This window comes from Tauraco erythrolophus, chromosome 30 (genome assembly GCF_009769465.1).
Source record: "Tauraco erythrolophus isolate bTauEry1 chromosome 30, bTauEry1.pri, whole genome shotgun sequence".
Taxonomy (NCBI): domain Eukaryota; kingdom Metazoa; phylum Chordata; class Aves; order Musophagiformes; family Musophagidae; genus Tauraco; species Tauraco erythrolophus.
Genome location: NC_141494.1, coordinates 1,573,768 through 1,586,206, shown reverse-complemented (window position 1 = coordinate 1,586,206; position 12,439 = coordinate 1,573,768). Strand labels below are relative to the sequence as shown.

At 48.0% G+C, this 12,439-nt stretch overlaps 1 protein-coding gene across 1 annotated transcript in view; it reads left to right on the top strand.

Annotated features, from left to right (window-relative positions):
* The first annotated feature begins 252 nt into the window (after positions 1-252).
* ASH1L (ASH1 like histone lysine methyltransferase) overlaps positions 253-12,439 on the top strand; it is a 60,212-nt gene continuing 48,025 nt past the window's right edge. Inside the window, exons 1-2 of the mRNA XM_086628283.1 lie at positions 253-305; positions 8,861-9,383. Of these exons, the coding sequence (XP_086484409.1) occupies positions 8,961-9,383 (423 nt within the window). The 5' untranslated portion in view covers positions 253-305; positions 8,861-8,960. The remainder of the gene's footprint in view (positions 306-8,860; positions 9,384-12,439) is intronic.

The following is a 12,439-nucleotide window of genomic DNA, read 5'->3' as shown; positions in this document are numbered from 1 at the left end:
CAAGGCGGCGCGGGCCCCGCCCACCGCTGGGCTAGCGGCGCTCGCGCGCGCTGGGGGCGGGGCTAGCGCGGAGGGGTGTGGCCGCGCGGGGGCGGGGCCGCGCGCGGGGCAGGCGGGGCGCCGGGCGCTCGCTCGCGGTGGAGCAGGAGCCGCCGCCATTTTGGTTTCGCTGCCTCGGCTCGGAGCAGGGCCGGAGCGGCGGCCGGTCGGTCCGGGTCCCGCCCTGGCCCCGTCCGCGCGGGCGGCCGCGAAGATGCGGCGCGGAGGAGCCCGTCCTCGGCCCCGGCCGTGCTGTCGCTGACACGGTGAGGAGCGGGCGGGCGGGCGAGCGGGCGGCGGGCGGGCGGGGACTGGGACCGCCTCAGGCCCGGAGCCCGGGGGGAGGGGAGCCCGGCCGGGGAGCCGCCGCGGGGGCCGCCCCGCCCCGCCGCCGCGGCGCGCGCTGCCCCGCACCTCCGCCGCGAGCCGCCTCGGGCTCCGTGCGCGGGGCATCCCCGGCGGCGGGGCGTGCTGCGGCGGGAGCGGGGGATCCCCGCCGGCGGCGGGCGGGCGCGGGAGGCCGCGGCAGGGCCCGCAGCCGAAGCGGAGCCGAGGGGCCCCGGCGGGGCCCGTGCGCGAAGCGGGGAGGGGGAAACGTGACAGCCGGGCCCGCGCCGGGAGGGGGGGCGGGGGATCCCTGACAGCCGGGCCCGCGCCGGGAGGGGGGGCGGGGGGCTCCGGGGGGCCGCGGTGACAGCAGCCGTGCCCGCCCGGGGGCCGTGCGCCGGCGGGACGCCCGGAGCGGGGCCCGCGCCCCGCGGGGGCGGGGGGAGCCGGAGCTGACAGCCGCGCTGCGCCGGGCCCCGCGGGAGCGGCGGGCGGCGTCACCTGACAGCTGTCCCGCCGCCGCGGCGGGGGCCGGGGGGCGCGGGCTCCCCGGGGAGGCCCTCGCCGGCAGGGTCGGCCTTCAGGAAGTGTCCCGGTGATGGGGTCTGCGCGCAAGGCTCCGCATCCCCGAAACTTCGATTTTTGGGGAGCGGGGGGTGGGAAGCGCGCCCCTTCCGTGGGGGGAGGCGGCGGGGCGGGGGCGCCGGGCAGGCTGAGGCGCTGGGGGCCGGGGTCTCTCTGGCAGGTTTGATTATTTTTTCTCGCTTGCTGAGATGTTGGCTAGCTTAGGTCGGTGGCTTGTGGACTGTGCTGCTTGCAGTCCTCTCCTCGAAATCGTACTTCTGAAATTTTACTGTTGCGGGGTTGTAGTCCGGGGTTAGTTTTACGGTGGGTCACTGGGGGTCAGGTGGTTGAGCCTCGTGTAGCCTTACCCCTCGCTCAGATCGGAAGCCAAAACGTGTTCCTGTCGTCATCTTTCTCTTAGATCGTCTCCCGGCTTTCTAACTTGTGTTTTTCACCCTTGGTTTGTGGTTCCTTCACCCTGTTAATTGCCCAGCAGAGGATGAGAAACTCCTTGGAATGTGGGTTTCCATCGGATGGCCCGAGGACACACATTCACTCTCCCAGTAGCTGTGTGTTGTCGGGAGCCGGTACGGGAAGCTTGAGATAGTGGCTCCTTACACTGGCTTTCCAGCCTCGTTGGAGTTTTGGGGAGCAGGGACTGCAGGCTGGACATGTGGCAAAAATCTGTGGCTTTGCATTCACACATTTACATGGACATAGTTTCCATTTTCAGGAGCAGTGTGCCTCTTTTGCATCTTTCATTGTTTAATTCGATTGTCTTCCTTGCCTGAGCGTGGATTGCACCTGCAAAGGCAATGTTTTCCAAGAACGTGGGAGCCTGGAGGTGGTTTGGGGTGAATCCTGAGAGACTCGTGTTTCACGTGGTCATTCTTGGGGACCTTGAGACCATCCCTGGTGCTGCTGCCTCTGCATGAACGGGGAAGTTCTAGCAGCTGGTTGAACATATGGGTAGAGATGGGCTCTAAAATCATCATCTGTCTGCCTACTTGAGTTCTTAAGAACTATTCTTGCTCGAAAATGTAGGCTTCACTAGCTTTTCTAAGCTGTAGAAGCCAGATTTTTTTTTAATTATTATTTTAAGGGGGCCTAAGTACATCTTGGTTTTAAAGACAAAATTATCATAACTTCTTTTTGGACTTTAGTTACATTTGATTGCTACAGACAGTCAATAGTCATCTAAAGAGCACTTGATGTTTGAATGATAATGAACAGTAAAATAATTTGAGTCATGATTTACGAAACTGTTTTCAGTTGTTTTCAGAAGTTTAAACTGTCCTTTAGGATACAACAAGCAGTTTAAGCACTTGGTGCAAGAGACAGGCTAATTCATATAAATTATACTGCTGTTGTCACAAGAGAAAAATGGAAATAGCACGTATAGTTACTGAATCACAGTTGTTTTTAAATAAGTATTGTTGTCAAATGGATTCTTGACTTTTTTGAGAAAAAAATTAATTTGTGCTGCCATTGGCAAGAGGTCGACTTTTGCCATGGTGGACACATTTCTTCCAGTCCAGTGAGGTCATGTGTTTCATCAAACAGCTTTCAAAAAGGAAAAAAAAAATCTGATATGCAGATCTAATGTCATTATTCTGTGAAAGCAAAATCTGTGTTTGTTCTAATTTTCCGTATCACGGCACTCGCTGTTGTGCAGCATGGCTCACGTGTTGTGTGTGGCTGTCCGAGCACTGGGGTATTTTTGGCATAACCACAGGCATTTCCTGTGCTTTATATCAGGAGTTAAAGGTGAAATACTGGTTTACCATGTCCCTTACATTATCTTTTCATAGAATCACAGCATGGTTTGGGTTGTAAGGGACCTCAGAGATCATCCAGTTCCAACCCCCCTGCCATGGGCAGGGACACCCTCCACTACACCAGGTTGCTCCAAGCCTCATCCAACCTGGCCTGGAACACTGCCAGGGATGGGGCAGCCACAGCTTCTCTGGGCAACCTGGTCCAGTGCCTCACCACCCTCAGAGGGAAGAATTTCTTCCTTAGATCTAATTGAAATCTCCCCTCTTTTGGTCTAAATGCATTACTTCTTGTCCTGTCACTACACCCCCGTGTCCAAAGCCCCTCTCCAGCTTTCTTGGAGCCCCTTTAGGCACTGGAAGGTGCTGGAAGGTCTCCCCGGAGTCTTCTCTTCTCCAGGCTGAACAGCCCCAACTCTATCAGCCTGTCTCCAGAGCAGAGGTGCTCCAGCCCTTGGATCATCTCCGTGGCCTCCTCTGGACCCACTCCAGCAGCTCCGTGTCCTTCTGCTGTTGGGGCCCCCAGAGCTGAAGGCAGCACTGCAGGGGGTCTCAGGAGAGCAGAGCAGAGGGGCAGAATCCCCTCCCTCGCCCTGCTGCCCACGCTGCTCTGGGTGCAGCCCAGGACACGGTTGGCTTTCTGGGCTGCCAGCGCACGGTGCCGGCTCATGGTGAGCTTCTCATCACCCAACACTCCCAAGTCCTTCTCCTCTGGGCTGATCTCCATCCATTCTCTGCCCAGCCTGTCCTTGTGCTTGGGATTGCCCCAACCTACGTGCAGGACCTTGCACTTTTACTATGTGGCTATAAATAACAGAGTTTTTTGTTCAGAAAAATCCATTGAAAGGCATTAGACGTAGAGACATACCTCTCAGGAAGTTCCTGAATCACAAATTTAGAGGCTGGGAGAATACTTTAGCAGAATTACCACAGCATACATTGGATTTTTTGTACTTTTCCTTAGGCAAACAGTATTGGCTAGGGTTGGGAGGAACAGCATAAGGCTAACTGAACCTTTGGGTTTTGTTATGCAGTGTTTAGCAATTTCATATTAATTTGCACATGAATAGCAAAACAACCAAATGATCAGGGAAGTCAAAATTCAGTCTCCTGTCTCCAAGCTTTTCAGTCAAGGCATCAGAAGAAGTAAGATTAAGATGTCAGAAGAAGCTGTGTATCTGCTTGCAGAGTTTTCTTCGGGATGGAGCATGCTCTCCAAGTGTCCTTGTGTCTGCCCTCGGCCTTTCTTCCCCCAAAATCAGTGTCCTGCTGCCACGTGCTCTCCCGACACGTGGCCCGTACTGCCCTTTCCACGAACACTTCTGCAGAATGTTCTTCCTGACAGCACAGGTACTCTGTTATTTTATGGCTGTCAAAACCACGTCCAACAGATTCTACTTGTGAAATAACGGTGCTCGCCCCCTCCTGTAACACAAACAGTAACTCGATTTCTGAGAAGTGGCTCTGCCTCTAAACCGTGAAGAAATACCCCATAGGCAACCCGGGGTGCTTGCACTCCTGTTCCAGTGACTCCGGTGGTCTGTGTTGCTGCTCGGGTATGCGATGTGGAGAAACAGTGGCGTTTTTATGGCACGTTTTATTCTCCTTTTGAGAAGGAACTTTGGAGTGTGGCAGCTGTCTTCTGTAGCAGAAGGAAGACAACAAGGAATATCGGAAGGGATTGTGGGAGGCTGTAGAGTTACTAGTAGTATTCTGGGGTTTCAGATACTCAGCTGAATTTTTTTAGTGTCCCCTGGAGCTGAGGCAATGGAAAGAACCAAAAAGAAAATACCTTCCAAATAGAAAATCACAATATATTTTCATCAACAAAAGCAGCAGCAGAAATGAAGGTGACTTAGTAAATTGGGCAGAGGAAAAAAAAAAAAACAACCTCATTTAATATTGCTAAGAAGGCAGGAGGGACCATATCTGGGAGCTGACAGTATAAGTCACATCTTGTTGTTTTTTCTGGAAAAGCAGGGGATCAGAAGAACAGAAATCTTAGCAGATGATGGGCAGAAAGGGCTTTGGATGTGTCAACAGGGGAATAAGAATGAATAAGAGGTATTAAAACTGTATATGGCAGTAGAAAATCAGTAATGAACACCATTTAGTTCTAGGTAGCACGTGTCAAAACGCGTATTAAGATGTTTCCTGATTAATCTTTCTGGGGAAGAACAACTACAGGAGGGATTTGAGATCTACAAAATCTACTGGATGAGAGACTGGAAGCTGGATGTGTTTTGCTTCTTCATGAGGTGGTCAGGACATGTCTCCATCATGAGTTGTAAGGCCGTGTAGACACGTGGTGCTGGATGGTTCTTAATCTGGCAAAGTTTGTGTTAGCATGAGATCCCGTGGGTGAGGGTTGTTGCAAAACGTCGTCGTGGAATAGAGGCCCCAGAGAAATGGCAGTTTCTTTCCTCAAAAAATGTATTTAAATAAAAAATGTTGATGTTGCTTTGGAAAGACCTGCCGTGGGTCTGCAAGATGTGAGCAGTGGGAGGAATTGCTGAGCGGAGTTTTTGGCCTGGTGCAGAACGCCGTTGCTGCTGGATCGTAGCGGCACTTTCCAGTCCCAGAAGTTACGGAGCGGCGTGAGTAAATGACAGCGTGCGAGCTTAGAAAGTACTTAATCGTGAGCACGGGCTCCACTGCCTTAATTCCCTGTGAATCTTACTGGGCACACCAGGTGGATGTAGCACTTTTCTTGTAAAGGTCCTTGTAATGGAGACATGCAAAGCTCTCCGGGATCGGTATCATCGAAGCGGACACCTGCCAGTCCGTAGTCCATTTTTCTGACCTGAAGAAGCCTGTAGTATAATTAAAGCAGACTTGCAAATTATTAGAACAAACGTGGAAACCAGAGACACAGATACGTACCTTCCATCATATGGGTAAATATGATAGTCCTAGGTCTTGGAAGTACCAAATCATTGGAGTTTTCAGGGTAAATTCATGCAAAGTTTTACAGCTGCCTCTGAACCGTGACTGTCATCATTTGGCTGCTCATTTGCATTGACATCCACAAGGAGATTTTAAGGCACAACGTGCAAGAAGAGTACAGATCCCGTAGACCAGTGCTAGCAGGGTGTACGAGGTGTGAAGAGTAGCACAGAGAAAGTGGCACTTAAAAAAAAGTTAAAAACCCACAAAATACCACATCTAATGGTTGTCACTACTGAAACAGAAAGCACTGAGGAACGGGAACAAGGGAAGAACCAAGAACAGTTCTTGAAGACAAGGAGAGGAAGCTTGGACTTGACGAGGTAGGGAGGAAAAAGCATTCTTGGGATTCAGAGGGATAAGATCTGGTCAGTCCATGGTTATGGAAATGATCAAATTGGCAGGCACGCTTTCTGTGGATTAGAGTGGGGTAACTGGAGAGGCAGAGAGAAGGTTGCAGTGACAGAGGCAAAACGAGGGTTAGGTCCAGGACTAGCATTTTTGTCACGGGCCCAGAGAGGAATTACTGGATGAACAAAACAACCTGCCGTGTGTTCATGGGAGCCGTCGCTTCTGTGACTTTGTTCCTGGGATAGTTACTGGTTCTGCGGTATCACGGAATAGGATTTTCACACAGTTGTTCTCCTTCAGATCTCAGTGTGCGCTTTGCCTTGATCTTGGAGTTTCTCAGGTCAGTGTCTGAATGTAATTACTTTAATTAAAGTCTTGCCATTAGGTAAACATGGAGCTAAATGCAGCAGTGTAGATGGTGCTGTTTCAACTTAATTTGGTTTCAGATTGTAAACTTATTAACTCATTTTAATTGTAAGATAATGACTGAAGTGGTGTAGCTGTTCTGCACCGTAGTCACTAGAGAAGGAAGCATTGGTGTGAAAATAGATTTGAGAGTTGCACCATGGCCTGTAGGATTCTCTCCTTGCCTTGAACTTGAATAATAAAAGTTCATGCATTAGCTTAGAAGTGTTTTACTGCTGGCCAGTTTTCCTTGGCACATCGGTGTGTAGGAAAAAGCCCGTTTTCGGTGCCACGGTATGGCCTGCTGGCCTGAGCGTTGGGTCTTGATCTACGCGCTGCCACTGACTTGCTTTCTACCCCATTTTTTTCTAATTGTGCAGTTCAGATTTGTATCTAATAACCTCTGGCCCTCTGAGTAGTAATACCGTTTTTGATTTTTCAGGCTGTTCTTAGTTGAGAAGTCATAGCTGCGAGTGGAAGTCCCTGTTGTTCATGTGCAGAGGACATGTTCCAGTAACTGTTTTCTCTACGAGCAGACCCAGTGAAGCCGAGCCTTCTCGGGGTTTGCATTTTGTGTTCTCAGCAGCGTGTCCTCTGTCCCCGCCAGGATTTGGTGTCTGACTTCCAACCTGTGTCCGCAGCAGTCGCCTTAGTCCTCTCCCAGTATCGCCTTTCACATTCCTTGTCCTTCCCCCTTTTCATACAGTGCTGGTGTTTACTGAGCCACCTCGAGATACCACCTCCTCGCTGCTGGTTTTCTAATTACTGTCTGAACAAGAGACACGTGGCTTCGGGACCTGCTGGGTGCTGGGGGGCTCCAGCGTGCCTGTGCTGGCCTGCCAGGAGGCCAAGTGTCATAGATAATTGCTGAGCTCATTGAAACCCTTTGGAAGCCATTGAAACTTGTTTGGAAGTTCACTGAAAGCACTGAAATCTTTTTGTAGCTGCCTTACAGTTTAGCCTTAACTGTGTGGAAGAACAGGAAATTGTGCTGGTTTAGTTCCTGTGATGCTCGGTTCACTATGTTGATATTTTTTTCAGACCTGCTGCTGTCATAGTTAATCTTCAAAACTGGCTAAGGTATTTACACACTTTCTGCTTAGAATGCCCCTAAAACCATTAACATCCACCTGCATTATTCTGGTTTGGCTCCTGGAACTTGACAAAGGAGAACTTCTCTCCTGAGCTGCTGCTCAGGCTAAGCAGGGTTTGACGTGGAGCGGTTCGGTGCACCGTACCCACGGGGCAGAGGGGCACAGGGACCATGTGCTGCCGTAGCAGTGCCAAAAAGACCTGGTACCTTTTCGGTACGCCTCAAGGATTGTGCATGTCCTTCTGGCTGGCATGTTTCCCCAGGAGTCCCTGTTCATCCTGTGCACAGAGTCCTTTTGAGGGCTGCTGATCGTCAAGTCCCAAGTTCTGTAAACTGGGTCCTTTCTCTTACATCACCCTGAATATCTGACTGTACCGAAGTGCAGATGTTTGGCTTCTCCTTTGTCACCTGTGATTTGTCCTGTTTGGTAGTTACCGATGCACCATGTTTGTACCTTCTCCAGATTCTTTCTATGATGATTTTTGTTTCCATGGATGAAAACATAATGGGGCTCATGGATTTTGTGTGTTCTTTGGTAGGGGGGAACAGCAGCTTATGGCTCTGTCCTGGCGCACTGGGCCAGTGGTCTGCTGGTCAGGGGTCTGAACCTCTTGGGTTAGCAAGGTGATTCCAATCAACTTCTGCTGTAGTTCTTAGGGCAGTTAAGGTGAAAAAGTTCCTTCTAATATCTTAGGATAAATAGGTCAGTTCTATCTACATAGTGGTGTCTCTGATGGTAGAAGTGTGGACTTTTCTGTTCCTGTGCTCCAGGAAGTACCAATTGTATGTGGTGGGGTTGTTTGGGATCTTTTTTCTGTTCTTCCGTCCTTCTTCCTGAATTGTGGAAAGTCCTTAACTAGAAAGCAGATTCTTTGGCATGTTTGGAAACCAGTGCATACTTGGGTTAAACTCAACTTCCCTGGTGGCTCAGATGATGAAAATTGGATTGTCTCTGGGTTTTGGATGCTTTGTCATAGGTTCACTAGCTGCGTCATTCCTTAGATGGAGCTGTTCCAGTGGGTCCAGGCTAAGAGTGGCAGCACTAGGAGTAGCTGGGCTCTGCTTTTAAATAAGGAAGGTTATTTTGATGATCAATATTAAAAGCCTTAACTATCACTTGAAGTGTCCTGTGGAGGAACTGGAAATCATATTATAATAGTCACATACTTTTGATTTTCACCTATTGTCTAAAAGTGATTTTACAGATAAACTGTATTTTTGTAGTAGGTCACAGGAAGGGTCGATGTTTTGGAAGATGAGCTGCATAATTGTGCTTGTCTGAAATGCGATTATTTCCTTTTTCATTGTTTTTAATAGTAATTTCATTTCTTTTACTTCTGTCTGTCTTTTTCTTCTTCAGAGTAAAAGATGCTGGCTGCCAGTAGTAGAACAGATCTTCTGTGGAACATATCTCTCTAAATCTTCCCTAAAATTACCCAAAGGCATATATTCCGCCTGTGATGGACCCTCGGAATACTGCTATGTTAGGCTTGGGTTCTGATTCTGAAGGGTTTTCTGGGAAAAGCCCCTCTGTAGTAAACATTGGCACGTTGGTGGGAAAAGGAGAAGCAGAGCTAGAAGGTTGCACCAAGGAAGAAGACGACAGTAAGAAGAAGAATCGGGAGGGGAGCAGTACGGAGAATGGGAAGAACGAGGCTCTGACTGATGCGCAGCAACAATTTTCAGTGAAAGAAACAAACTTTTCAGAGGGGAACTTGAAACTGAAGATTGGTCTTCAAGCAAAGCGAACGAAGAAGCCTCCCAAGAACCTCGAGAATTATGTGTGCCGGCCTGCTATAAAAACCAGCATCAAGCAACCAAGAAGGGCACCCAAGAGTGGGAAGATGACAGATGAGAAGAATGAGCACTGTCCTTCAAAACAAGTGAGTAGTGTGCTTGTGTAGTGTTTTGCAAGTCGCAGTAAATTTGAACTGCCTTTAGAAGTTTCTGACATCTCTGCACGATCATGTTCCACTAACCGCTTTTCCGTGTGACCTCTGATATTGGAGATTCTGAAGTTAGAAGTGGTTTGGTTTAATTTCCATCAACAGGAAAAATGCTTTTGCTCTTTCGCAGCTTGCCGACAGTGCTTTTGGAATGGTAGTGGAAGATAATTCCCACATTAACTCGAAGAGAAAATCATAGGTAAATTTCTGAAAAGCAACGGCGTAATTTTTAGTCTCTGTGTAGAAGAAAGTGGAGGATCTTGCCTGTTTAAATAGGGCTGTGTGTTTGCTGTGCTTGTCTCTATTAGTGGGATTTGCATTTTTTTCTTACCTCTTAGAACCGTTGTGTGTCTTAGCTGACACTCTGCGATGACCGTATCGAGCAGTGTCTGAAAAGTTCAACAGACTTTTCCAGCCTGATTAGGTAAACTGCTTATAAATGCAGTGGCTGGAGAGGTGTGCCAGGTATTTTCCAAATGGAAGGAGATAGCCCTGCCTTGAGGATGTCTTGTTTTTCTGATCTGCATGATGCAACAAATAAGGGCAGCAGTAATAGATAGGGAAAATAAGATAAATGGCCAGAATTACAAATTTCGTTCCATAGATGCTGAATTTTAGAAGAGTTTTCTTACAGCATGCTCTTGGAAATTTCCAATATACATGAAAATTTTGCTAACTAATAAAATGTTAGAATATGCCCTCCATAATCCGTGTCCTTCTAGTACATGCCTACTGGTTTAAAGCTGAAATTTTTCCCTACACTCCCATTTTTCTTGCACCTATGTCCTTATGAGTGCATGTGTACCTCTCGCAGTTTCCTTGTGTGTTCCTCACGTAGCCTTGTTCAAATTTGCAGCACCAGGTGATTCAGCAAGAGAATGTGAGTCCCTGGAAGTTGGAGTCCTTCCTTTGCACGGGTTGTCTGTGCATGAGGCTCCTGTTTCACAGGCTCCCAAGGCTGGAGGTTTCTTGTTTCTCCAGCCCGTGTCCTGCTCACAAGGCTGCCTGCATAAATCTGCCCCGGCATATCTCGTAAGGTAGAGCCTGCCCAGTGGGAAGGAAGATGCCTTTATCTTGGACTGAGACAACGTCTGTCTGACATACCCAGACCTACGTTTTCCTTGAGGAATCATAGAATCACGGAATGGTTTGGGTTGGAAGGGACCTCAAAGATCATCCAGTTCCAACCCCCCTGCCATGGGCAGGGACACCCTCCACTACACCAGGTTGCCCAAAGCCTCATCCAGCCTGGCCTGGAACACTGCCAGGGATGGGGCAGCCACAGCTTCTCTGGGCAACCTGGTCCAGTGCCTCCCCACCCTCAGAGGGAAGAATTTCTTCCTTAAATCCCATCGAAATCTCCCCTCTTTCAGTTTAAAGCCATTACCCCGTGTCCTATCACTACACACCCTTGTCCAAAGCCCCTCTCCAGCTTTCCTGTAGCCCCTTTAAGTGCTGGACGAAAGGGGATCTTCAAATAGAAATAAACTACTCCCTGAAAGCACAAGTGTGCCGTATGTTGTGGGTAATGACTAAAGTTACTTTTTGCAGACTCTACTGTGCAACTGCATTGGGATTTTTCTTCTCCGCTATAAACAGAAAGGCGTTTTTTGTCAGCCTGTCAACCCAGAAATTCTCAAGTGGCACCTTTGGCTATGACCTTTATTTCACATTCCCCTTTCAGAACAAGCTTATTATTTCTAATGATTTCTCTAACTTCATCTTGAAAAAATCTGAAAGAGTAGATCACAGTTTGTTGTTATTCTGATGACTTCCCTTTTACTTTATTGATTTTATTTTTTTTAACAAGTCTATATTGCGATGAGTCGAGTATTGGGCCAGTTTGGAATACCCAGTAGTGGATCTCTCTTGACCTCCGAGCTGAGGTGGTACTTTAAGAGAGCCTTTAAGTATGGAAACTTTCCCACTGCATCAAGAGATCATGCCCTGGGAATTTTTACCAGAGAGAATAATTAGTATTTAAACTCAGATGGTGACAGCAAGGGTTCTTCATCTTTGACATCTTTGTTTATGTACTAGGTTTTTCTTCAAGAGATCCATCGTATTTCACATGGGAATTAGAAAGTTGGGAAACAAATATTACTGATATTAGTAAATATTATGGATATTATCTATTGTATCATTGCTACCGTATCACTTTTTAATTCTAGCTGTTCTCAGTGGAGTTACTTCTGCTCCTGGGCTGTCAAACAACCGAAACACGTAGTGTAGAGAAGCGCAGATCTGTTGCATTAAATCAGCATTACTTAAAATTCAAATCCCTGACTAATGATAATTTGCTTTAGACACTCTGCTCTCTCTCTCAAAATGTGCTGAAATGATTTTCAAGTTGTTTAACTCTGTATGTTCCCTGCTGCCCTTCTGGTGTACAGCATCCTACTTGTTTCTAGCAAGTGGGATTAGAAAGTGAATTTCTAGAAACAAGTGGTAAGCCTGTTCAGAATATGATTTTTTTTTTTTTTTCTTACTGCACTGAAATAAAGCAAGTTTTAGCACTGCAAATTACACTTCAGAAAACAAAAGCGATCCCTTAATCTTTCCGTTCAATGGAGAGGAGGGGGAAAAAAGCGAATATATGACCACTTTGGAGCAAGGTGTGGCAACACTTTGAGCTGTGAAACTGAACTCTCTGTGCTTGCAGAGGAGGAATAAAGAATTTGAATGGAAGTTTAGCACTTGCAGTGCACTCAGTTAACCACTTTGAGACAAAGAGAACAGTGAAATCTTCTCCTGGCATTATCAGTGTAAAAATTAAAATAGTAGGAAAATACTTTGCACTCCCATCCATGGCAGCTGTGCTTCTTTCTCAAGCTTCCTGCTGAAAGGACTCTTAAAACTCGGGCAGTGTCTTCAGGCATGTGAGCAGAGGGTTTGTCTCCATTCTGAAAGATGAGCGGGTAAATTGTATAATTGCAGTTTATCCTCCAGAAATGTGCAGACAAAAAAGCTAACAGTATTCTGAAGAAAAATAC